This window comes from Pleurodeles waltl, chromosome 5 (assembly GCF_031143425.1).
Source record: "Pleurodeles waltl isolate 20211129_DDA chromosome 5, aPleWal1.hap1.20221129, whole genome shotgun sequence".
Taxonomy (NCBI): Eukaryota; Metazoa; Chordata; class Amphibia; order Caudata; family Salamandridae; genus Pleurodeles; species Pleurodeles waltl.
In genome coordinates this window covers 95,970,131-95,998,062 of record NC_090444.1, presented here as the reverse complement: position 1 = coordinate 95,998,062, position 27,932 = coordinate 95,970,131, and the positions used below count along the sequence as shown (strand labels likewise).

The window sequence follows — 27,932 nt, the reverse complement described above, 5'->3', positions numbered from 1 at the left end:
ACCCTGCGCGCATTGGAGGTGTCTGGGTGGGGGAGGTGGGCTGTGGGTTCCCCTAGGCCAGGGCAAGTTTAGTAGGTAAGGCCCCTTTGTAAGGCAGGCCATGTGTCACCCCACCCCACCCCACCCCACCAGTGTTCAGAGCTACACCTAGTCAGGCTCCTGTGACATCCAGGTGTGCAGCAAGCGGGCATAGGCCTTGTACCCCATGTCCCTATGATTAATTAGGGAACCCTAAGTGCATGGCGTAGTGCAGAGGGCTGCTGTGTCTGTAGTGTCCGCCAACGGTAGCGGTATTGCATGCACTGAACATGTCTTTCTTCTGTCTCCCCCCCCCCCCTTTTTGTGGTCTCCCTGTTCTTGTGTGCAATAGCATCATAAGGCGGAGGAGCAGTGGCACCGGAGCAGGAGGGAGCTGCATCCCACATGGCCCTGGAGGGCGACACAACGGAGTCTGAATTCACCAGTGGGACGGAGGGCAAGGGGAGCTCCACGGCGGGGACAGGAGCTAAGACCAGCGATACGGACTCCTCCTCTGATGGGAGCTCCCTTGCGGTGGGGGGCCCATCTGTGCCCCCGCATCTACAGGTACAGCCACCACCCCCCTACCAGCGCCGCCCTCCCAGCAGCCTCTCAGCGTTTGCCCCGTGGCCGCTCACCCAGGAGGGTGGGCATCTCCTTCGCCCCAGGCACCTCAGGCCCTGCCCCTGTCGCCCCTGCTGCCCTCAGTGAGGAGGCTGTTGACCTCCTCAGATCCCTCACTGTTGGCCAGTCTACCATTTTGAATGCCATCCAGGGTGTAGAGAGGCAGTTGCAACAGACCAATGCATACCTGGAGGGCATTCATTCTGGTCAGGCAGCCCATCAGCAAGCCTTTCAGACTCTGGCCTCAGCGCTGATGGCAGCCATTGTTCCTGTCTCTAGCCTCCCCCTCCGACTTCCTCCACCCAGACCCAAACCCCTGTACCTCAGCCTCTCCCAAGAACATCATCAGACCAGCATGCACACATGTCAACACACAAGGGAAGCTCAGGCAAACATAAGCACCACACATCCCACAGGCACTCACACAAGCATCATACACATGCAGACATCGACAGCCACTGCCTCCACTGTGTCCCCCTCCTCCTCGTCTCCCTCCTCCCTCCCTGTCTCGTCTCCACTCACACCTGCATGCACTACATCTTCAGCCACTACCTCCATCACCAGCACACCCACCACCACACCCCGCTCACGTGCACTTACCACCCCCACTACCATTGACACATCCCCTGTGTCCTCTACTAGTGTGTCTGTGAGCCCACCTCCCAAGGTACACAAACGCAGCCACACACCCACCCAACAGCCATCCACCTCACGACAGCCTCCAGCCCATGCACCTTCACCAAAAGTAAGCAAACGTACACCTCCTACAACCAGTACCTCTTCCTCCACTCCCAAACCCCCTCCATCTACCCATCCCAGTGTGTCCAAAAGACTTTTCCTGTCCAACCTTGACCTCTTTCCCTCACCTCCCCCACCCCTTCAGTCACCTAGGGCCCGCCTCTCCAGGTCCCAACCCAGTACCTCAGCCACAACATCTGCGGGAACAGTGGTGCCAATAGTAACCGGGTTCTGGAGTGCGCCAGGCAGCAGGGCAGCCAGTGTGCCAAGGAGCCAGAGCACGGACAGTCCCCCATCTCAAAAACACAAAAAGTTGGCCAGTGCCTGGCGGGAGAGAGGAAAAAAATCTGCCACCAAAGCCGCTTCCTAGGGGTACAGTTGGGAGTGTGGAGACAGCTGCGCCACCATCCAAGGTGGGGAAGGGGCACAGTAAAACCGGCAAGTCTGGGAAAACCTGCACGGCGGACAAGACCGCCACAAGCACCGCTGAACAGGACACCGCCGCCACCAGCACCGCTGAACAGGACACCGCCATCACCAGCACCACTGAACAGGACACCGCTGCCACCAGCACCGCTGCCAAAGACACCACCGCCACAAGCTCTGCTGCCAAGGACACCCCCGCCACAAGCACCGCTGAACAGGACACCGCTGCCAAGGGCACCACCGCCACAAGCCCTGTTGCCAAGGACACCCCCGCCACAAGCACTGCTGAACAGGACACCGCCACCACCAGCACCGCTGCCAAGGACACCACCGCCGCCAGCACCGCTGCCAAGGACACCACCGCCACAAGCCCTGCTGCCAAGGACACCCCTGCAACAAGCACCGCTGAACAGGACACCGCCACCACCAGCACCGCTGCCAAGGACACTACCGCCACAAGCACTGCTGCCAAGGACACCCCCGCCACAAGCACCGCTGAACAGGACCCCGCTGCCACCAGCACCACTGAACAGGACACCGCCACCACCAGCACCGCTGCCAAGGACACCCCCGCCACAAGCACCGCTAGAACAGGACACCGCCGCCGCCAGCACCGCTGCCAAGGACACCACCGCCACAAGCCCTGCTGCCAAGGACACCCCTGCCACAAGCACCGCTGAACAGGACACCACCGCCACCAGCACCGCTGCCAAGGACACTACCGCCACAAGCACTGCTGCCAAGGACACCCCCGCCACAAGCACCGCTGAACAGGACCCCGCCGCCACCAGCACCACTGAACAGGACACCTCCACCACCAGCACCGCTGCCAAGGACACCCCTGCCACAAGCACTGCTGAACTGGACACCGCCGCAACAAGCACCGCAGGCCAGTGAGCGCCAAAAATTCCGACACTACTGAGGCCGCCACGAGCAGGATGAAGCACTCTGGGCACAAATCCCCCTCCAGAACCAGTGGAGTGATACATCGACTACTTCAGTCCTTGGCAGGATGAAGCACTCTGGGCACAAAGCCCCCTTCAGAACCAGTGGAGTGATACATCCACTACCTCAGTCCTTGGCAGGATGAAGCACTCTGGGCACATAGCCCCCTCCAGAACCAGTGGAGTTATACATCCGCTACCTCAGTCCTTGGCAGGACGAAGCACTCTGGGCACAAAGCCCCCTCCAGAACCAGTGGAGAATGACATCCACTACCTCAGTCCTTGGCAGGATGAAGCACTCTGGGCACAAAGCCCCCTCCAGAACCAGTGGAGACTGTTATCCACTTGAGAGACTGTGGCTTTGCACTCCCCAGCATAAAGCAGTGGGCAAACCACCCACTGGAGAGAATTGTGAGTCTGTGGCTTTGCACTCCCCAGGATAAAGCAGTGGGCAAGCCACCCACTGTAGAGACTTGAGAGACTGTGGGTTTGCACTCCCCAGGATAAAGCAATGGGCAAGCCACCCACTGTAGAGACTTGAGAGACTGTGGCTTTGCACTCCCCAGGATAAAGCAGTGGGCAAACCACCCACTGGAGAGACTTGTGAGTCTGTGGCTTTGCACTCTCCAGGATAAAGCAGTGGGCAAACCACCCACTGGAGAGACTTGTGAGTCTGTGGCTTTGCACTCCCCTGGATAAAGCAGTGGGAAGGCCACCCACTGTAGAGACTTGAGAGACTGTGGCTTTGCACTCCCCAGGATAAAGCAGTGGGCAAACTACCTACTGGAGAGACTTGTGAGTCTGTGGGTTTGCACTCCCCAGGATAAAGCAGTGGGCAAGCCACCCACTGTAGAGACTTGAGAGACTGTGGCTTTGCACTCCCCAGGATAAAGCAGTGGGCAAGCCACCCACTGGAGAAACTGTGGCTTTGCACTCCACAGGATACATCAATGGGCACGGAGCCCCCTCGTGGATCTGGCGTTGTGTACTCATCCGGCTGAGGTGCCCCTCCCTTCTCTTCCCTCTGAGGTGCCCCTTTTATTTCTATCTGATGCCCCAGCAGTGTTCTCTCCGTCTTGTTCGGGTATTGAGTGTGGGCCTCGCCCATGCATTTTGGGCCCAGTGGTCTAAGGACTATGATGGTGGAATCCCTTGGACTTGTATTCTTGATGTATATATTTGTTTATAGTGTGAATATCTTTATATATGTATATATCTTTGATTCAGGTATTTGAATATATTACAATAATTTGACTCATTTCCTTTTGTCCTTGCATTCTTCCAGGGGGGGTTGGGGGTGTAACTGTAATGTATCATGATGTATTGGTGTGTGTGTTGTCGTGGGTGAGGGTGGGGGTTTTGCGTGTTGCGTGTGTGTGTCACTCTCTTTTCCCTCCCCCCTCCCCTGTGTCGTAGGTGCAGTACTCACTGTGGTCTTCGCCGACGGCGTTCGTGCTCCTGGTAGAGGAGCAGGAAGATAATGGCTGGAAGAATCTGGAGCTCGGGTTCCATGGTGTCCTTGTTCCTTCTGGGTTGTGTTGAGGTGAGCGTTTTCCCTTCCAAGTCCTGTTTCCGCCGTGTTTTTATTCGCGGTGAATCCGCCCCGGAAAAGGTGGCGGATTGGCCTGTTGTAATAGTATGAGCGGTACATTGTCTTCCGCCTGTCTGTTAGCGGTGACCGCCACGCTGTTTGTTTGTACCACCGTGGCGGTCGGAGTGTTAAAGTGGCTGTCTATGTTGGCGGTTTCCGCTATGGTCATAATTCCATTTTTGTAACCGCCGGGCTGTTTGCGGTTTTACCGCCGCTTTAACACCGACCGCCGGGGTTGTAATGACCACCATAGTCCCTAATGAACAAGTTAATATCTTTGGTAATGCATTATCTGGTAGAGACAATGTCAAGCTGCAGATTCCTTACCTTTGAATTTCCCAGGAATCAGACTGGATGCTGAAGATGTTTGCTCAAGTAGTACCCCTACACGCAGGTAGGAGACAATGATCGGTTCAGTGTAGTGTCATTGGTGTTGTCCATGCTAGAAGTGATGTTGTGGTCACCTATATAGGCGCCACCTTGGCACACTGACATCAGTTACTTTTCACGGCAGTAGTGCTGAGCCATGAAGTGCACTTACATTTGGGTGTCCAAACTAGGGCTCTGAAAGGGAGTATCCCTAGCCCCAGAAATCTGCATGCAGAGAGGGAAGTATTGGTGGGTCAGTAGGGAATCTACAGCTACCAGGTAATTAATTATCGAAAGGTAAGTAACTTGTTCATCTGATAGACACATCTAGCTGCAGATTCCTTACCTTTGAACAGATACCCAAGCAATACTGCCCCCGGTGGTGGACTGCAGACAAATTTTCGACACTAAGAAGTCCTACAGGACCGAATGGCCGAAATGGCCATTCATGCGGACCTGACCGCCAAGGCAGTAATGAGCCTGTGGCCCTCAGGAGGTTGCTTTTTGGCCAATGCGAAGCAGATTTTCATCTGATCCAGCGCGAAATGCTTTGTTTCTGTACTGACCAACCTCTCTTGCTCCAAAATATCTCAAAGAGTTAGTTGTCCACCCGGAACTCTCGTGTGCTGTCAAGTTAGAACGGCAATGCTCTTTTTGGGTCCAGACGGTGGAGTTGCTCTTCTTCTTTGGAGGGATGAGGAGGAGCATAGAAAGTGGGCAGGCTGGCAGATTGGTCCACATGAAAAGGTTTCACCACTTTTGGAAGAAAAGAGGCCTTAGTACAAAGCACCAGTTTGTCTGGGGAAACAGACAGGAATGGAGGCTTGGATGACAAAGCCTGCAGCTCACTCACCCTCCGGTCAGTTTTTTTTGGCACTAGAAAGGCTGTCTTGATGGTGAACAGCTGGAGGGGACAATTATGCAGAGGATCCAAAGGACACTTTAGGAATGTGAAAACCAGATTACGGTACCACTGAGGCATAATGAAGGGTGAAGGGGGAAACATATATACAAGTCTCTTGAGAAACCTATGTTCAACAAGGGACTTAAATAAAGAGGGTTGGTCAGGCAGCTGCAAGAAGGCTTACAGAGCAAAAAGGTAACCCTTAGGGGTACCCATAGCAGAGCCCTGCTGGGCAAGGGTGAGAAGAAAGAGAAGAATATTATAGAAAGAGGCAGAACGAGGGTTGATAGACTTTTCTGTACAATCATTTAGAAACTATTTTCAAGGGCGGGCATGTACGGTCATGGTAGATGGACGCCTGGCTGCCAGAATGACATTACGGACTTCAGGAGGAAGGTTGAGATCTGTCAATTGTCGCCGCTCAATCACACGCAAGAAGGTGGGGAGTTGACTGGTTCGGGTGGAGGACCTTCCCCTGCTGCTGTGACAGGAGAACCTTCCGAAGGGGCAGTGTAGGAAGCTGGTCTGGTGTGTGATGGGTACCCAAGGTGCTTAAAACCTAATACCAGGTATCTCCTCTTAGTGAAGCGTAGGCACTGTCTAGAAGCCAGGCTCTTTAGAGGTAACTGTGAAAGAGCAGCCAAGGCTTATCTAGGAGACATGCAAAGCTCATGCAATACCACTGTAGTCACACAGCACTTACACACGTGAAAGAAAACACTCAGTTGTACAAAAATAAAGGTACTTGGACTGATATTCGTAAACACTGATAACAGCCTCAATCCCATCTAATTTAGGCTCTTCTTCTTTATCCTCCCCTTCCTGGCATGAGGAGACATATTGCAGTAACTTTGCAGGACTTTGAGATGTTACTGGAGAGACCTCTATTTATTCAGCTAAAGGTAACGCTGAGATAATTAATGCTGAAGACACCACTTAGATAATTCCTCTAAGAGGTATAAAAGAAATGACTGTTTGCTGCACATCTACCATTTGATGAGTCATCAATGACAATCCGATAAATGTTAATCCAACATCATGAACACACATAGAAACTGAATGGTGGAATAGGCTTACTACTCTTTCTCAAATACCACAAAGCCTTTCTTATTAAACAGGGCACATTATGGTTTTATAGCCAGGGGTGGCTCCATAATAGTGGAGGAGCATTGCACCCCCTGCTCAGGGTCAGGCAGTAAAAAATAAAATGATACTAAAACAATATTATTATCATTTTATTTATCACTGTCTGGCTGAGCCATGGAATCTAGGGTGGGGTGGAGCCAGACCATGGCAGGGAGGAGGAGTGGTGGGCTCTGTAAAGTGAATGTGTCGGTTTGGCAGGCCGTCTTAGGATAGCCAAACCGAAATGCGCGCTTACATTCCTCCAACCCAGCTGTGTTACACAGCTGGGTGGAGGATGGCCCAGGCTCCCTGTGCCTGAGAAAGCATCAGACCAGCCGGCTCAGGCCAATGCCAGTGCTTCGCTCATGCTTGGTATAGATTGAGAGCAGCGTCTGAATTGGGAGCCTGTGCTGCTGGGAGGAGAGGAGCACTAAGGCAGCCAGCAGCAGGACCGGAAGCAGCAGGTAAGCCCTAATTCGTCCACTTTGCCTGAATAGGCTGAAACAAAATATGAGCAAGCCATTTCTTTTACCAACTAGGTTGTCTGTCCCCAATTCCAATGTACATATTAAATCCTTTCCTGGCATTAAAACTGGACATTCACACTTATTTTTTTTTAAAGCAGTATCAAAGACTCTAACAAGACTCCATTGATGTATAATCCTTTAATAAAATTGTATAAGAACAGTAAATTTTGGTGTTTACAGATTGAAGGAAGGATTATCTACCTACATGATATTTGTCAAGGAGACATGTTTTTATCCTTCTCAGAGTTGCAAAGTAAGTTTAACATACCACCTTCAGATAATAGCAAATATGAATTATTATATAATACAGGGCAGCCATAACGTCACGTATAGAAATATGTCTGAATATTATTTAATAGCACATGGCATGCTGTTCCTAAAATATAGAAAAATACAATACTCTGATAGATCCAGTTTATCTATGATTAGGAATTTCTGGAATAACAAACTATTTCTCTTTTTACAGAAAAGGATTGGCAAAAGATATTGTTGTCCACCACCTTTTGTTCATTTCCTGTTATTTTATATCAAACCAATATTTATGTATTACAAAATTGTTTATGTACACCTCACAAGTTATTAATTGCCAGATTGATAGGTGTGTTGCTTTTTCATCATTGTAAATATCCTGAATGCTTGTTAAGGCATGTTTTATGTCAGTCTTCATATTTCAAAATTATGGTCAGATGCTTAGAATATTTGTAAAAAGATTCTTTACTGACATGTTATCATACAAATTAATTATATGTAAACCTTTATATTAATGAGTACACTTTCTCATCATCACAATGTTCTGAGCTATTAAATCAATACTTCTAATTGGAAAAATATAACTTGGCTGTCAGTATATAGACAGAGGTCTTGGATAACATTTACAAGGCAAGGGTCCCTTACAAATTCATCTTCGTTTCAAATGTTTTGGAAACCAATTGTTCCAATACTTGCAAAATAATATATATATATATATATATATATATATATATATATATATATATATATATATATATATATACATTATTATATATATATATTCAAAAATCCTTTGTTATCATTGGTAAATGCTTTACATTTGTCCCTCCTTGGGGCAGTTTTGTTACCGCCTTGGCCGTCGACCCTGTTACATGGATAATTGCACGTTTGCTGATACGTTTGAGTGCAAGCGTACTTCTCTTTCCTTTTGTGTGTCTCTCCTTTGTGCTCATGCTCATGGCAGCCGTAGCACTTTTAATCAGCTCGCTTATGTCAACTGTTTTACTTTTCATTTTCAATTTATTTGGCAAGAAAAGTCCATTTAGGAATCTACAATGCTAACAGTTCTAACTCGAGCAAATGTGAGACCCATTGGATTGCAAATGCTTGTTTTTTCTTGCTGGCTGCAGAGGGATTCTAATGGATTCATTGTTCTTGGCTTTGGGACAATAATGACTGTAAATTACTCACCCCTTTCGTATTTGCCTGAACAGGTAACGGACATCCAATATTAACATTATTACAGCTTATTTTCAAGGTCACTAACTTAATCTTATTCGTATTTGTAGCAATGTATGGCTGTAAGTCTCAATTACTAGAACAATAAGCAAACAAACATTCAGTGAAGGAAAGCAATATGCAAATCTACCCCAAAGTAGAAAAAAGGGCCAGAGCTTGACAAATAAACACCCTCATTGCCTGTTTTTAAACTAGCCAGCTTCAAATAGGAGTAGTCTAGCACTTACTGAGGAAACCTTATGAACCAGACATACGTGGTGATTCATTTTAAGTGGGTGGGAAGATGTTTATGAGAGAATTCTCACATGGGAATGTCTAATACGCCACAAGAAAAGTATGCTGAGCCAAGAGGGAACTACCAGCATATTTTATTGTTTTTAAATTGTTAAGAGTTTTGGCTAAGTCTGAATCCATCCAAGGAAGATAATTTCTGTAACTGCAGTGTGCAAAGGAACATGATGTAACCGGCACAGCTTGTTTGACTCTATTTTGTGTTCTGCTTAGTGCATCAACAAGATTTATCCAATGTATGTGCATTTCCTTAGGACACAAAGAAAATGGGCATGGGAGCAGAATGATGTTCTTCAGTAGATGTGATTGGCAGAACTACCTACCTAGGAAATATGAGCTTGTAAATCACATAAAATCTACTATTTTCAATACATATCAGAACACTTGCATCTTTCAAAAGCTCATCTTGGCACTTCATTAATTGAAGATGGCGTTCATTAGCATCTCGTTTGAAAATAAATTGCTCACTCATACACAGTACATACTGTCACTTTATCTGCTGATACCTCTATCAAAGAGAATAGTGAGAGACATTATTCTAAACTCACTTTAAAGATTGCATCCAGCTTAATCAGGGAGCGGTCATCTTTCTCCAATGGTGCAAGGAGTTTCAGCAGTCTCCTCTCGATTAGAAAGCCCTAGAAATGAAAGAATAAAACTAAGTGAATCACGCACAATGTATGTAAAGACAATATCAATCTTTTATGAGCTTAGCTGTAAGGAGTAGCATTAGTACCATGCTATGAAAAAGCTTGAGTTGGCAGGTTTGTGTATTCTGAGCAGATTCCCCCATTTCTTAGGTCTCCAGTCCCATTGCAGAAGGTGACTAACCTTATACAAACCAGTCTAAATGTGTCATAAAAGGTGCATTCCCACTTATACTGTTAGTTAATGCCTCTTCAACGCAGTCCCAGAAGCCTTAACAGGCTCTCTGAGGGGGAATCGTGTTGGCCTGCTGTGGGGTCTTAAGATTGGCTGCAAACCGATATGGAGGCGCTGCATTCGAGGCTTGATTACCTTCAAGATCAACTGCATCACCTATAAAGTCTTCTGAAAAGACATCCCGGAGTACTTGACTGAGAAATTACCCACATCAGGTGAACAACACCAAACTGAGAGGGAGGATTTCACTAAATAGCCGAAAGTACAGCAAGAATTAAAGCTACAAGCAACTTTACAGCTTTGACAAAATGGACACTGGAGCCACAAAGCAGGCATCCCTGCCCAACCTGGAACTACCAAGAAGAGCAGATGATTGGGGAACCCTGTTACGTAGCAAAATTTCCAACAAGACAATTGCTGCTGTCATGAGAGATCTGCACTAAAATAGATCACCAGAGGAGGATGGTTCCCTAGCAGAATTCTGCAAAGCAGACAAAGCTCGATTGGTGGATGCTGTCTACTAGTCGCATTCAGAATGAAGAATACAAGGAAGCTGAAACCACTAGCTCACTCTGTTTTACAACCAAAAAAGTGTTGATAATGTGTACCAAAACCTGGGAAAACCTCTTATTGTGCCTGTTACCACTCAAATACATAGGGTCTGATATATATGTTGGCGGTGTGTATACTCCGTCGCAACGGTGATGGAGTATACACACCACCAACATAAGGGTCAGCTTGCCTTATTTAATTGTCGGAGGACCATAGGTTTGGCTACGGTGGTTCACCTGCCTAATTTAGATGGGTGGACATGTAGCAATTGTTTCCCTGTCTGAGGGTGAGGGAAAGTAAACTGTAAGTAATGCCCTCCCTGCCATGGCAGTATGGCGGTCATTTATACATTTGGAGTGTGGTCTCTCCACTAGGGGGACAGAGTAATTTACTTCATCCAGTTGGTAGAACAACAAGCTGTCCGTCAACTAAATCTTCCACCAAATTCACATCATCTATTCTTCTGAAAAAGGATTTCTCTTCAGAAGGCTGTTACAAAACTACCTGAAAATTCTTATCTGCTCTGATACAGGAAAGACTCACTAGAATACAACAATGCCCTCTTGGGCTTGGCGCTACCACAATCCAGCAGCTCTGATAAATTGCAGGGGCTTTCTATAGTCTACATATGCGTGCTGCTGGGGCACGAGAATGTCTTATTTTCCCTTCACTGTTTTTACTGAAACTAGGACCACTCACAGGAGCTAGACAACTTTGTGATTATAGCCAAAGTCATACAAACAAGTTTGGGATGTAAAGGCACTACTTTACGCTGACAACATTAATATTTACATTCTACTTACAGTCACTGATCTAGAGGAGACCCTATTCTCCTTAATTCCATAATTACTAATACATTCTCTACCTTTACAAAATGTGAGTCACCTGTGGCAAAAGTGATGCTCTACTTGTGTCCACAACTGTCACCAGAGCATCTGTTGAAAACTTACATTTCCAGTGGAAACAACCTAGAGTAAAGTTTTTAGTCATTTTTGACTTAGAGAGCTTTACTGTATGTACGACGACAATCTAAATCCTCTGATCTCAACAACAAACCATGATTATGCTTGGTGGTTTCACATACAATTGTCACTTTATGGAAAGGCACATCCAGTAGAGAACAAGTTATTTACTTTCGGTAACAATCCTTCTGGTAGATACTCTTTCTAATTGCAGATCCCTCTCCTTTTGAATAGTTCCTAGGTGTCAGACTGGATGCTTTTTAAGCAGTACCCCTGCACTGGTAGATGGCATTTTGCAGCTCTATGCCAACACTGTTCCACTCTGGAAGTGACTGCAGAATTACAAATGGGTGCCACTCATGCGAAGGCTGTCAGCAAATTGGATTTTGCCAGTGTGCAGATCTGTATACTTATTACCTTTTTAGGTAGACAAGAGCGCAGATCACCCAGCGGGGAAGATGGGAGGATTGATGTGGTTAATCAGAGTATCTCCTGGAAAGAGCATTACCAAAGGTAAGTAACTTGTCCCCCTAACAGATATTTCTAACTATAGATTCTTCACCTTTTGAATAGATAGCAAAGCAGTATCACTACCAGGTGGTAGGTCAGTGAACTGCTCAAACCAAGAAGTCTTGAAGATCCCGGGGGGCAGTGTGCCCATCTTGACATACCTGGCTGTCCAGACAGTAGTGCTTTGTTAAGGTATGGAGTGACGCCCACGTAGCAGCTTGGCAAATATCCAGAACAGACACTCTGCATGCCAACACAGTGGTAATAGTCTTAGCTATGATGGAATGAACCCTCAAATTTTAGGGGCTGCATCTTGGCCAGTGCGTAGCAGATTTAAATGCAGAGCACAATCCACAAAGAGATAGTCACCTTCTGCACTGCCTTACCCTTTCTTCGCTCCAGCGAATGCCACAAAGAGCTTATCATTCACATGACGTTCACTATTACGATCAATGTAAAAGTTAGGAGAGCTTTTAGGATGCAGGCGATGGAGTCTCGCCTTCTCCTTAGAGGGGTAAGGTGGAGCAAAGAACATCGGTCGGGTGATGTTTTGCACGACGTGACAAGGACTCACCACTTTTAGTAGAAAGGAAGCACAGGTTATAACGACCAGCATATATGAAGGACATAGTATATGGCGGTTTGATGGGGAGGGATTGCAGCTTATTATAGTGATGAGGAACACTGTATCAATGGTGAGAAGACGTAGTGGGCAGCTGAGTAGTAGGCCAAAAGGAATACACATCAAGAAGGTGAGGACCAAGTTAAGGTCTCACTGTGGCATGATAAAGGGGGAGGATGGAAACAATGCTTCAAACGCTTCAAACAAAGCATCACAACATGTGATTTGAACAAAGAAGGCTGATCTGGTAACTGAAAAAAGGCTGAAAATGCAGACAGGTACTTTTCAACTATGCAGAAAGCAAGTCCTTGCTGGGCTATGGACAATGCAGAATGTAATACTTTGGATAACTTGGCTTGAAGTGGGTCAGTCTGCTGAGGTTCGCACCAACTACAAACTTGACCCAACAGCAGGTGTACACCAATTTTGTTGAGGGGTATCTGGCTGCCAAGGTATCATCTACAAGCTCGACAGGGAGATTAAAGGCAGTCTGCTGTCACTGCTTAATGTCCATGCATGGAAGTGAAGACTACACAGACCAGGGTGCAGGACTCGGTCCTGCTGCTGCACCAGAAGATCCACTCGAAGCGGAAGCCTGATTGGAGGAGTTCTAGAACCATACCCTCCATGCCCAATCTGGTGCCACTAGGATAACTTTAGCCTAGTTGTTCCTCATTTTTGTTTTAGAACTGAGGGCAGGAGAGGCAACAGAGAAAAGGCATAAAGGAGTCCTGAGTTCCACTCCAGACAGAACAGCTCCCTGAGGGAGAGACACCTTGGAAGCTCCTAAGAGCAAAGGTCCTGACATTGCGAGTTTTTGGAGGTGAATATATTAAGACAACGGTCTCCACATTTGGAGAAGAGACCGTGCGCCAAAATCAGGTGTATGTGCTATTTGTGATCTACTAGGCGTCAGTGACTGAGGTTGTCTGCCCTGCGTTTAGAGATCCCACCAGTTGGTGCATCACCAGGCATATCCCCTGGTGTTCTAGCCACTTACGGAGTTGTAGCACCTTGTCCCACAGGGTCCACGACTCTGCCCACCCTTTTGGTTGCACTACCACATGGTGTTGTCGATAAGAACATGCTGCACCCTCCCTGTAATGGAGGGTAGAAAGCTCTTCAACACCAAGCAGATGTCCCACAGCTTCAGAAGGTTGATGTGGCACTTGGACTCCACTGGAGACCAGATGTCTCTGATCTCCAGTTCTCCCAAAGTGACCGCCCCAACGTAGAAACAATAATTCAGTCACCACTGTTAGCTCTGGGTGGGGTAGGGAGATAGACCTCCAGTTGACCAAATTAAAGTCCAGCAATCACCACTGCAATTGTTTTGCACTCTCCTCCAAAATCTGGGCGGGATTGAAGAGGTCCCCATGAAGTTAAGGCCAATTGGACCTCAGATGCCACTACAGAGCCCGCATATGCCAACTGTTATGCTTGACCAACAGGATGCAGGAGACCATTAGTCCTAGCAGCCTCAGAGTCATCCTCATTGAGATCCAGGTCTGAGGCTGAAACATTGGGATCATAGGCAAAATATCCTGGACTCTCTATTCTGGGGGAGAAGGGGAGGCATGAAACTGCACCATGTCCAGAATGGCTCTGATGAAGGGGAGTGTCTATAATGGCGTCAGGTGTGACATCAGCATGTTTAAAGTGAACCCCAACAAAATGAGGTTTGTCATGGTCTGGATGTGGCGGGTGACTGCCTGGGATGAGCCCACCTTCAGCAACTAGTCATTAAGGTAGGGGAAGACTGGACCCTGTAATCTCTGAAGATGTGCTGCAACCAACACCATCACTTTCATGTACACCAGAGAGGCACTGGTGATGCCATAAGGGAGCACAATAAACTGAAAATGCTCCTGTGTTATAATGAGACACAAGTGGTGGGCCTGCAGGACATGAATGTGGGAATAATTGTCCTGCAGGTCCAAGGCTAGCATTACATTTCCAGGGTCAAGGGCAGACAAGACCTTCCCAGGGTGAGCAGTTTGAATTTGTCCACATGCATGAAGGCAGTGAGAGGACAGAGGTCTGAATTAGGATGTAGGCTTCTGTCTTTCTTCGGCACCAGAAAATAGCAGGAATGCCAACCAAAGATTACTTCTGATTATGGCCTCTCTGTGGTTCCTTTGGCCAGAAGGCGAGAGGGGCAGATGGTCCTTCGTCAGCCATTTTGAGGATAGTGGAAGATGTGGCGGGTGACAAGAAATGGTAGGGGGTAACCTGAATGGATAATCTGTAGGACCCACCTGTTCGAAGTTATTGTCTGGCACCCTCGCAGAAAATGTCCATGGTAGTTGTGCTTTTTGAAGGACCTATTAAAGAGGTTTTCAGGCTGTGGCAGTGGGCGGGAAAGAAGAGTGTGCTGCACACTGCCTCTATTAATCATGTGGTCTATGGTTACCTTATCCTTGTTCACAAAAGGGCTTAAGGATTTTCTGGACATATTGAACTTGATGGTATTATTGGAAGCCCCTACAATAGCTACAGAGGGAGGAAGCTGTTGGTGGGGCTGACATGATAGGGCGGACAGGCCCAAGGAGTATGCCGTTGCTCTACTGTTGTTAAAGTGCTCAAGGACAGAGTCTGCCTTCTCACCAAAAAGGCAGAAGCCATCAAAAGGCATGTCCATTGAACCTCGGTCCCCTGTTATATGACCATGGTTAAGGAGGCACTTTCTTCCATGACAGGTATCCAGAGATAAAACTAGTCTAATGTCTGGTGAGGTGTCCAGATCATTGGCATCCTGAAGGTCCTCATACTAATTGTCATCTATGTATAGTTGGGCAAATCGATCCCCAGCATCATATGCATCATTGTCAGAATCTATTCTAAATAAGGTATGAAAGGTTTAGGCCCATGCTTGGGGCAGGGCCAAAGTATTGAAATCAGAACACATGCTGCAGTCCAAGGGTATAAGGGTGAGGCCTCAGTTGAAGTCTAAGTAGCCCAGACTCTAAGTTGGAGAGCACATAGATTGCACTTCGTCATCCAGAGTTGAAGCTCCAGACTTTGGCGTAGGTCATGGCATCAGGATCGGAGTTGGCCATAAAGCTGATGCAGAGCTTATTGTGGATCCAGAGTGTCCAGCTGATGCTGAGAACAGATCTACTGATGGAGTTCCAGGTGGACACCCTGCCAGTTAACTGAGGCCCAGAAGCACAACAGAGGGAGCTGGTATTGTGTCAAACAGCCACGGAACAGCGCTTCATGTAATCCTTTGATTTGCTGAGACAATGGGATGGACTCTGAAATTTGGGTTGCCCCAGGACAAGGGTCAGAATGAGCTTTGAAGAGGAATGGCTTTGACAGTGAGACCAGGAGGCACGTTAACACCCTCAACAGTCACAGCATGGAGTCTTTCGATGTTTGATGACATCCCAGTATGGCCTTGGATTTCAGCCACTTCAGAAACAGAAACAGGGCCATCTCTCTACCCTATTTAGAAATCGCTGTCTACCAAGGATCTCTTTGATGTAATGGGAGCTGCTGCCACAACAGCTCGCATTATAGCACTAAAGGTTTTCCTGGTTTAAATCACCCTCTTTCAAGTCATTTTTGATTAGATTTAAAAAAAACTCCCAAAACAGTTTTTTTACTGACCAAAATATAGATGGCAACGAATACCTAGCATGGCAAACAGGGGCTGAGAACATAAGTGAAGGTCATCCCACCAACAGTAGGGGGTGGGCAACTGTCACAGTGACCTGGCGGCCCCTTGGGTGACAGGCTGTCAGATGAAAGCTTCACAGTAATTTTGACTCCACAAGTGTAAATCTTGTGCTAAACAGAGTGAGGGGACCGCAGTAGTATGCCTGAGCAGAGAGGTGACTGATTCAGAGAGACTTGCCCATTGACGAGCTATGGATCTGCACGTCCTGAGCAGTATTTGAGGAGACCCCCGGTCACTGCACAGAGGCACCGGAGCAGCTCTGCCCTGAGCTGCACAGAGCCACAAGGAGCTTGGTCTCTCAGAATGCTGGCTCCCTAGAGGTTTGCGGGCGCTTGGGGTGCAGCAGCAGTGCTTGGGGGTCCTGTATGTGGTGTCCTGTATGTGGCATCCCTGCCTAGCTTTCTGGACCCTGCAGGCCCATGTCGGCACTGTGTCAGCTGTTAGAGCAGCTTGGGGTGGACAGTGTGGGTGGACAGTGCGGTGAGTGTGGCAGACCAGCAGAACGCCACCTGTCCCCTTCTCCTGGGTCCAGGGTTTCTGTGCCCCACCTCTTTTGATTGTCTCACAGCTTCACCTCCTCAAGCATAGAGGCCTGGGTCCCTTGGTTCCTTTTGGTCTCACTCAGCACTATGGAAGGTGTTCTGTGAATGTGGATATCCGTGCACACAACAGTGGGGAAAACAATGACACCAGTGGTTGCACAGTGAGCATGCTCGTGCCCTCCTTTAATCTACAGGAGAAGGCAGCACCACTGCCCAGCCCTCAGGCCTGCCTGTCTGCCTGTCTGGCCTTAACTTAACCCCTCTTGTGGCATCCAGATTTTGGCCCTGCTAACACGCAGAGCAACGTGGATGCAGAGTTCCTTCTAAGCCTGCTGAGGTGCAGCACCTTCTGCGCCTTCTGCTTGTCTGCCTTGCCACCTCTCTTACCATCCCTGCTGTAGAGGGGTGTTCTGCTGGAGGGTAGGATGGTGTAAGAAGTGGGATGCCCCAGCCCATATCCAGTTCTTGATCCATAACCCTTAGAAGTGTCCAAATATAAATTTGATGAAAAAACAGGAAGGGTACAGTGGGACCATAGGATGATTGTGGATCTGAAAATTAAATTAGAAGCCATACTTGGTAATCATTAACGCTGGTTGGGAAATTAATTGGAAAAGTTGTCCACGTTTATTGAGCAGTTGCTCATGGGGTTCAGCCAGATGATTGAGGGCAAGTTCAAGGCAATCACCCCCCCACTACTACTAAATAGGGGGATCAATGTCCTTGTTCGGAAACAATGGGTATACTCCCCGGAAAGAAATGCTAAGGTGATCTTATTGAAAAGGAGAAGGAGGAGCCTTAATGCCCGTATAAAGAGAGATGCCAGTGATAGATTCTGGGTTAATATGAGGGAAGCAGCAGTAAAGGGTCAGTCAAGGCGATTCTGGTTGCTAGTTGTTGACGGCTGTGGCTCAAGAGCTACAACTCAACTAACGACTGAGATCGATCAAGCAATGTCATCTATTAAGCGAGCTGGATTGCTTTTGTCTCTGGTCTTTATGCCATGATTGGGGTAGTGGGTGAGCAGCCTGTAGTAGGAGGGGATAAATGTTCAATTGATTTTCCACCTGAGAAGGAGATTGAGGTGGCCATAGGAGGAATACGTTGCTCGGCCGTAATGGGGCCAGATGAAATTCCCATTTTGGCACTAAAACAAGATGCTTCTAACTGGGGTAAAATATTATTCCAGGTTTTTAGATGTTCTCTCATCCTAGAAGGGTAGTATTATTTTCTCACTATTTAAGAAGGGTGATCGAAAATGTCCTTGGAATTATCGTCAGATCGCCCTTTTAGATGCGGGGACAAAGTATTTACGAAACGTTTACTGACCCATATCGGTGAATGGGTGGAGGGAAACAAAATTATTCCATTGGAGCAAACTGGGTTTAGGAAGAAGCACAGAACTATTGACAACATACCAGCTCTTCAGGTGATTAATGAAAAACATGTCTTTGTGAGAGAAGAGGTGACCTATCCAGCTTACATGGATTTCTCCACGGGGTTTGATAAAGTGGATCGTGTGCAGCTATGGAAATAGCTTGCCATAATGGGCATGCCAGGTACTTTATTAGATTTGGTCATCTCCCTCCACTCTTCTACCTGATGTAGGGTGCTTTCAGGTGGTGATAGAGACCTTTCCCAGGAAATTCCTACCCTAAACAGGTTAAAACAAGGGTGTTTATTAGCCCTGTTGCTGTTTTCTCTATATCTTTCAGATCTGCGCAGCCATCTACTTCAGAGCGAGGGCTTTGCCCCATTAATCAAGGGGGGGCACCAATAGTCTGCCTTCTTTATGAGGACGACATCATTATTTTGGATCTCACTCCAAAAGAGTTCAATAGCCTTCTGCATGCCTTACAGCAGTTAGCAGAGGCCCACTATTTAAAGATAAATACTTCTAAAAGTAAGATCATGTTTTTCCATGAGAAGAAGAAACCTAATTATGGCAATTGCTCATGGTCCCTGGGAACTCAAACTTGAGAAATTATGAAATTGTACGCCTTTCTAGGGAAGATAGTTTGTGGAAACCTCAGTGACAAGGCTCATATAGAAAATAACTCAAGCAAGGGCAAGTCCTAAGCCAATGGCCTGGGCGCTCTTTATAGGGCAACTGACAGGAGACACTTTAAACATGTTCTACAGGTGCTTTAAGCAAAAATCCCATCCTCTCTGCTCTATGGATTGGAGCAGATTGAAGTTTCCAAGTGGGGGTTCCTAGGTAAGATGGAATGATGCGTCCTTAGAAAATTGTCCTCTACTAATTCAGCTACCCCGGTGGTAGCTTTAAGTCTAGAAATGGGTCTGAGAAATGTGTTTGTGTAGGGCTTGGCAGGGGTGGTCTGTTGGTTAGCCAACCTAGCGAGGAACAATGACAATACTTTAGGGTCAATTTTAAAGAATGAATTTCTGGTTGGTAACAAGGCAAAGTACACAATTGGTGTCCACATTCTAGCCACCTGAGTGTCATAGCACTACTCCTATGTTGTGGGTCGACTTGAGTGGGGTAGCTACTGATTTAGTGTGATTTACCCACAGAGTGGTTAAGGTCTTTTAAAAATATGGTATATCTTAGTGAGATGTCAAAATTTGGATTAACCCGTAATTGTTGTCCCCTCAGGGTAAACTGTAATTACCACTATGCGCTTGGAGAAGGTTCTCGGGTGGATTTTCCAAAAAAGAAGCCTCAGGAACTTTCAATGTTTCTTTACTATTGGAAAATTAAAGTATGTGTTCTTGAGGTCTATTGAGCACATATAATCCCTTTATGTAGCTACAGACAGATTTGATGAAGTGAAAGTATTCCCTATCCTCTTCTAGGAACCCATTTTGCAGTATGCTTTTGTAGAAGAAAGTAGATCTTTCTCCTGAAGATTGGAGTATCAAACCAAGAGGCTCTTGAACAGCGGGAGAAGATAACAAGTGCTCCTGCCAAGCATCTCAAGCAGTTATGGCCAGGATATGCTGTATCATGGACAACAGACCAGCACTGTTGAAAAGCCTCCACATCAGAAGCTGCTGACTACCTTTGATAGTGACTGACATCAACAGCTTGTGACTGGCAAAAAGACATCTGCTCTAGCAGTTAACATTGCGAGTTTCCACTCTTTGATCTGAGTGTGAGCCCAGAGGACACATTCTACGTTGACTGCAGTGTTTCAACACCTGAAATTCAGTGGAGCCTGGGAGCAGGTTTGGCACAGAATGCTTCTCTTCCATGACACTCCCTTCAGTTTGATGACCCTGCGTAAAGCCAATGTGAGTCTTTCATGGTGCTGCACAGATGCATTGTCTCAGTAATTGTGACAGTATAATTTAATCATAAGAGCAGATACGTTTAGAAGGATGCTACTACACTCACAGTGGTTGGTCTATTTTATACTTAATTATCTGCATAAACGCAGACATAATGTAACTGAATGATGCTACAGATGTCAATGCCATGGCGATTGCTTACATATGATTTGGTATTGTCCCTTGTTACAGAATTTTTGGGAACACATTTTTTCTCATCGTTCTGATTATTAAAGTAATTCTTGGTGCTACTTCTGTGCTATTGGGCTGCTCTAGCCATCTGGTATTGCACCAAAAGAGGCACATCGTTGGTGGGTTTTACCTATACTAACCACCAGATCTGTGATAGCCAGGCACTGGAAGACTTATGAATCTCAAAATGTTCACCATTGGGTAAAAAAAGATTTATACCCTGCAAGTAATTTTGAATTTTGAAATTGTATGAGAATTGTATTCAAATTAGTTAATTTGATTTTATATTTTTTTCTTTTACAAATTTACTTTTGGTTACCTCGAAGCTGAAAATTGCAACCTGAAACACAGCATATGAACTATGAAATAAATCTCTTGTAGTGCTATTATTGCCTTATATCAATTATGTAAGTGTGCTTGCATACTTATGGAAACCTAATAAAAAACATTTAAAGTTTTTCTCATGAGGCTGATTTAGATGTAATTTGCGGTAACTCTCACACTGTCTTTGGGGGAGAACTAGTTGGAAGATATGACATGAACCTCGTAGAGCAGACGTTTTGTGCAATATTCAGCACTTTTCTGATGCTTGTTACTTCGTGGCTTTTCATTGTGATGGTTTCTGATGCTCCCCCTTCCGGGTTAGTGAAGAACTAGGGGGAGGCTTTTGTGGCAGCAGACAGTTGCTGGGCTCCTCTCCATTTTTGATGAATTCCCAGGATGGAAATATTGCTTCCTCTGATGATGCTGTTGGTATTGCTGACAGACTGAGCACTTTGAGTCCTCTCCCAGGGAGGTCGGAGTTCAGAGGATTCAATAACAACCGAGTTGGAGAACTGTAATGCTGTGTCCATCCTATCCTCTTGCACACAGCATTACAGTTCTCCAACTCGGTTGTTATTCTTCACTTCTTTGTCTACAACTGACTCAATTAAAGTGTTAATGCTGGAAGATTTAAAATCCTTTGTTGGAATTCAGGATTGAGTCCAGTGACATGGCAAGGTTATGACATGAGCGACAACAGCTGAGGAATCAGCAGCAGTGCTGATTGCTTGGTTTGAGACCATCAATCTCTCATTCAAAACTTTGTGGATGTCTTCCCTGTCTTCACATGGGAGTGTGTCAAAAGTGCTGGAATCTCATAAGAAGCCACCAAGCTTACCTAGCTAGGCAGTAGCATTAGCAGCTATCATTGATGCTGTTGAGATCCCAAAAACATTTCTCCTCACTGCATCCAACTTTTTATTGTGAAGGCCGGAGCTGTAGCATTTTATTGCCTTATGGCTGACACTATGACAGAGGTTGGTGGGGTGTACGTCCGAAGATACAAAGATTTTGCTCTGGATGTGTGGATTTTTTCTACATCCTAGATGGAACAGACTTGCTAGAAGACGGAGTTAAGATATGCTCCATCAATGATTCCAATAAACCCGGGACCAGGGGTAAAAAGGGTAGATGCCAGTGGTATTGGTATCAGTAAGGTGAGCTTTGCAGCTCCTCCGACAAGAACATTAAAGGTATTTATGTCATCAACTGGGGAAACTTTGAAAGAAGACCATTCAAGAAAAGTAGAAGTACATCTATGGTTCAAGAATGATGAAAAACTTATATAAGACCTAGAATGGGATCTTAGACAAGCGGAATGCCTCCTGGAATGTCTAGAATGGTGCCTTGACCAAGAAAAATAATATTGTTCCAAAAAAGGTGGCTTTCGACTTGGTGAGAATAAAAACAAATGGTTTAGGAAGGTTTCTAAGGAAAAAAAAAAAAAAAAAGGCTGAGCTCAATGATCCAAGATCCTGTTGCCAGGAGCCAGAAATAAGAGCTGGAGCAACTGTCACTGACAAGGCATAATGGGACACTGGTGGAATGTACTTTCCTAAATGGCCAGTGCAAGTGTTCTTGCCTCTGTGGTTTGCAGCCTGTTTAGCTGCATTGCTCTACTTTTCGTGCACTTTTCAATCCAAAAAAGATCTATGAAAGTATTTTCTTCTCACCTTATCTTTCCTGATTTAGGGCATAGTTTAGAGCTTGGCAGGAATGGTCCCATTGTCGACTTTTCAACTGAAAACCCGTCCACCTCTGGGATGGTCTGCCAGTCTTATTTAGATGATGGCGGTCCTCTAGATGAAAGCTCTAATTCGAACCACCGTCTCCGCCAAGAAACACCACTCTAGTGGTCGACAGTGGTAGAGGGAAAGGTGGCTGATTGCAGGACCTCAGACACACTTCCTGCCGTGCAGATTTGGATATGCCTTACCGGCAAGAAAACAGTGGCGGTTCGACCTCCGTGTTTGAGTTGGTCGATTGGGGGGGTGAAAACTCACCTTTTCCCCCCATTCCACCCTCATCTTCAACTAGACACGACTGGACAACACTTTCCATCACTGCAGCCACCAACCCACGGAGAAAACATGACCACCCCGCAGCTGGAATCGAGGGTAGAGATACCGCATTGCCAGGGTATGCTGAAATGCCAAGGTCCATTGGGTGGGCACTGCACGGGAGGTCGGGGCCTCTGCAGACATACATTTCACAGTAATTTCATAAAATTATTGTGCCATGCATTTGTGGAGTACATAATGGTGTTATACATGGCTGGGGACACACTGGCACAACACGCATATCGCACACATAAACACCTGTCATTGTGATGTCATCATTCATTGCAAAATAAATGCTGGCACCACAATGAAGGTACACTCACACTGGACAACAGTGTCCATGTGTGCGCATTGCAAGGGGGCCTTTACGGGTAGGTTTGTGCTGGCTGTTGTGTATGTGTCTGTACATGTGTGTGTGTGTCTGTGTGTGTGTGTGCTTGTGTGTAGATTGGGTGATTGAGCTGGAAGGAGCTAGAGTGGGTGAAGAGGTTGTGTTGTATTTGTGTCACTTTCATGTGAGGCTGATATGTATGTTGTATTGCTGCGTGACGCATTCAGGTGAGTGTTGGCTGTTATTGTTGTGAGATGTGTAGTTGTGCTTGTGTGAGTGTGTTTGTGTACCTGAGTGTGTAGTTGTGTTGTTTGTCGTAGTTGTGTCATGTGTGGGTGCATGTGTCATGGATGTATGTCAATGTGTGTTTTTGGCCTGTACGGATTGTGTTGTTGTGGAATGGCAATGGATTATTGTGTGTATGTGGTGTGTTGTGTAGTGTGTAGTGCAGGGGTACACACATGGCCGCGTGACAGTGTATGTGTCAATTACCTCTATTCTATAGCCCTTGCCATTGTACGAAGTCCACTGGGATCCCCCTCCATCTCCCTCTGTCAGCAATCCGCCACCACTCAATCCTCTTGAAGTACTGTAACATCTAAATAGGGTAGGCGGAACACAGTTGGCTTGACGCTCTTTTTGGGTCTTACCGAAGGGAGACTATGCCCTACAGAATGAATTATGCAAAATGGAGTAAATATGGTGTAATCTGAGGAGCAGTTATGAAGAGAGGGTCCAGATCTTGGGCAGTAGACCATATGCAGAATATCTGCCATATTACTCTGTGAGTCTTTAAGGTAGAATCTCTTCTTGCAGCCTGCCTTTGATATGTATATACAGTTGCCAGGTATATCAAAGCTTCCAAACTCTAGATCGTCAGCAGCTAGACTGTTAGACCCAATGATGCTGGGTTGGGGTGTATTATCAATTTGTGTTGCCTTGCACAAAGCTGTTGTTCTCACTTGAAGGATAATGAAACCTAGCCTGGAGGGCTCATACCAAGTGTGAACCAATGATGTTAATATGACAGTGCACAGTTCCTGCTATATCATCCAAATTAGGCTCCAAATCAATGGGGTTCTGGGAAGGCATGTGTGATCAGACCTGTACATGGGATGGTGAACGGTTCTCCTTGACTCTCCAGTTGCCACCATCTGCTGTGAAGCAGATGGCATTTTGTGTTTTGTAACGAGGTACCAATGGAAATGACCCAAATGTTGAAACGCTTGCTCCATCTGCCTAGTGTTCCACTCCCATTTGTGGCTTCTTCAGAGTGCATGGGTCAGTCTTTCTACAGTCCTGAAACATGCCTACCTGCGAGAGACATGTCATGCTTGCCCATTAAATGTCACTTTTGTTAATCTTCTTAGGATAGGAGAAAGAACATTTCAGCTCCTTCACAAGTAAAATAGTCAGGACATACTGGCTGCATGGATTCTGATTTTTTCCTTTGATTTCGGCAAGAAGGTCTTGAGCCCTGAGCTACAGTGTGCATATGGGCAGCTTTAACTCTCTTTGAGACCAGTGAACTCTGTCTTGGATGTGTTCAAAGCAAAGCCAAACATCTGTATGACATGCAGTGTTGTTGACATGGCTGCAGACCTACTAGAAACTGTTATTGCTCACTGTCTGTGCTTTAGGGCATATAAATGTGAAAATAGGCATCCTGCAGACTTAATGATTATATACAATTAGTAAATTCAGCACATAAATTTTGTCTTAAATCATGATCATTATGCATCTTTGTTTTGCCAAAAATGTGTATCACCTTCGAAGGTGACTTTGTCTTCACCAGGAAGTATTAATAATAAAATTATTATCTCTGAGCTAAGGACATGTTTTGAATTGCTCCTTTAGGATCACTTTTTAAAATTCCCTACTGTAACTATCAAAGCTGCTAGTAACATGTCTTTCTGAAGGCATTTGAGGATTGTTAGTTCAAGCCCAGGTATTATGTCCGAAACCCATTTGGCCACTGTACTTTTCAGCCACATTCGGCTGATGGGGTCTGCACATGCTTGTCTGGAAGTGGGCCTTTTCTAGAACTAGAAGTGGGGTGGATCTTGAATTCGTGTGATCTGTAGGATCTCTGTGGCTAATGGTGCTAGTATTGCTGGATGGATTCAGTCTCAATATGTCATGTAGGAAGGAAAATGCCCATCTGACCCAGCTGGCTCAGAAGCATCTCTGTAGCTGTTGGACAAAATGCTGAGATGGACTGTTTTACAGTCAAGACTGAGAGCAAGCTGTCTCTGTTTCCATTTTAATAGTTTGCTGTGCCTCATCAATGGGAATCCAAGACCTTCTACTGTAAAATGCACATCCAAGCATTTTATTTGAACCTGTAGAAGGAATTATGTGCTTCTGAACCACCCATTACTGGGCAGAAACACAATGTTGGCTCTTTCTGCAAAAAAATGAATTTTTGTGATCCATAGCAGCATCAGTGATCACTATGAAGGTAAGCTCACCCTCCTTCGGAATGGATATTATTTGAGTTTAGTATTCATCATGTTACTGATTCAGTAGTACCATACCTGATCATCACAGCAGCTCAAAACTATGATTTATAGAAATGTCCCCAAACATATCAACTTACATCTGCCATTGCATCCTGCTTCTTCTCTTCTTTGTCAGGAGGAACATTAATAGATGATGCCAGAATACAGATATACTTTGTGTGGCTGCAGATATGAAGGATTCTATCTCAATTTGATCAAGTAAGAGGCAAGAGTCTGGGAACTGCCACTTCGGAGGAGTGGAGACTGAATTATACATTAGAAGAAGATCAAAGATCTGGATTTCCTTCAAAAGTAAATTGAGAAGCAGGTCTTTTGCTGTAGGGAAGGGTAGTTAAAACGTTCTTGAGGTGCTTTTGATTAGGCTGTAGAATTTGTCTATGCCATCAGATGGTGAATTCTATGGATTAGGATCAGATGTTCCATAATGTTGAGCCACATAATCATCTCATTCTGATTGGCAAGCACCTGATGACATGGCGGCTGATCATCAGGGCCACCCATGGATGCTGCTGTCACCATCATCATCCTAGTGCACTGGTATGCTAGATTTTGCAGGAGAAACCTGTGGAGTTGGCTGAGGTGGCACCAAAAGAATGAAAGGAACAGGTTGTAGCATTGCAGGCATTCATTGCATTTTTTTAAAGAGTGCAAGATGTCTGCAGGAAATTGCCTCATGGGGGGCAGTGGGTAGGGCATAGACCCAGGGTTGCACATAGGTTGACTGCCACATTGTGAACTATCTCTAAAATGGTTGTTAGGGTCTTCCCCGCTTGACTCGCCAAAAAGGATAACAATCTTGTGGTCACTGCACACTCCTTGAATCTGCATTATTAGAAAATTGGTACTCTTCAAACTCATACTTAACCAACAGCTTCACCCTCCTAACTAGATGAAGGCTCCAGTAGTATTTGGTGCAGTGAAAACAGAATGAGATGCAACGGTGAAACCCTTGGCAGAGCAATGGTAGCTGTAGTATCAAAAGGCCAGCTTGGAAGTGCCTAGGTAGCCGTCATCTACGACGTAGTGCAAGCAGTTGTGGTTGCAAAACATTACACTTGCCTCATTGATTCTGAAATGCTGATTGTAATCACAGATGAGGAACTACTGATAAGCACTGCTGATGAGCCAGGGCTGGTAGGAGTTGTCAACGAGGGAGTGATGACAAACATTGCCGATGAACAGGTGCAGACATCTGCCATCAATGGATGAATGATAACGGGTGGCATGTTTTCCTAGTGGTTGGCACTGAAGTGAGTTTGGTACATTTTTTACTTCAAAAATCGCAGATGAGTGTTCGACCCTGCTGTCAATAATCAAGTACCAGAGAAAGCCAAAGCAGACGTTGTCTTTAAATTTAGCTAAGCCAGGGATAGAACTTAAGATAATTTGGGTAACACAACAGAAGTCTGTAACTTACAAGCAGCAACGGACAGTTTAGAGGGCCAGTGTAATTGCCATCTTAAAATGTGAAGATTTACCCTGTTTCTCGACAGAAGAAACTAGATTAAAAGTTTTAATTAGAAGAGGTCTCTAGTCTTTTCTCTTGTCTCAAATGTAGACTACCTTCAATTTCTTACAAATATCTAAGTTTCTCAGTTTGTACTGATGTTGTAGGCAATAAATGCACTCTAAATGCAGTTTTCTACATCAATCTAAATGTCTGCAATTTTGTTTGTAAAAGAGTCTTCCTGCTACAGACCCCTAAAACAAGAAGAAAAACAGAAATTGTGAAACGGAAATATTGCCTCAACCTGCTACATTGATTGGCAGTATTCCAGTAAAATAATATTGACAAGACAAACATTATTTAATCATGTAGAAAAGTGTTCAGAGCACAAATATGAAAGCCTCTGTGGGGAGTGGAACTCAAAGTCTCATGACCTAATTGACTAGATGTCGGCCTCATAATGAAGTGGCTAGGCTACTTTAAGGTCTATTTTGTGACCATCTAAAAGTAAGTGATAACAGTAACTGCTAAGGGGATACCCTGCGTGAAGACCATGAATAATTCAACTATGACTCTATCAGAGTTCCATATTTGGTATCCCTGTGATATTTTCTGTGCTAGGGCATTCAAATTTACCAAAGCCACTAAGAGTTCAAAGAGTACCACTAGGATCTGATCCAGAGGAGCAGAGGCTCCACCATATTTTAATACGGCGGCAACTATTTACTCATGGACCAACTGCTGACATTGACAGCTTGAACCAAACCTACGGTCACTGAAAGCTTCTCGCATTTGTTTCTGACTTCACCATCCCTTAAATACTAAATGGAAGAAAAAGAACTTGATTCCTCAAGTATAAGGTAAGATTATAGCAGAATGAAGATCTTTAAATGGGTGAGCACATTTCATTTTTCATTCTCCAATTGTCAAGACACGGCTGCATAAAAACCTGAAGAAGTCTTTAGTAA

At 45.7% G+C, this 27,932-nt stretch overlaps 1 protein-coding gene across 1 annotated transcript in view; it reads right to left on the bottom strand.

The window, feature by feature from the left end:
• The window catches only part of DRC1 (dynein regulatory complex subunit 1), a 597,053-nt gene that overhangs the window by 32,648 nt on the left and 536,473 nt on the right, over positions 1–27,932 (bottom strand). Inside the window, exon 15 of the mRNA XM_069236516.1 lies at positions 9,594–9,683. Within this exon, the coding sequence (XP_069092617.1) occupies positions 9,594–9,683 (90 nt within the window). The remainder of the gene's footprint in view (positions 1–9,593; positions 9,684–27,932) is intronic.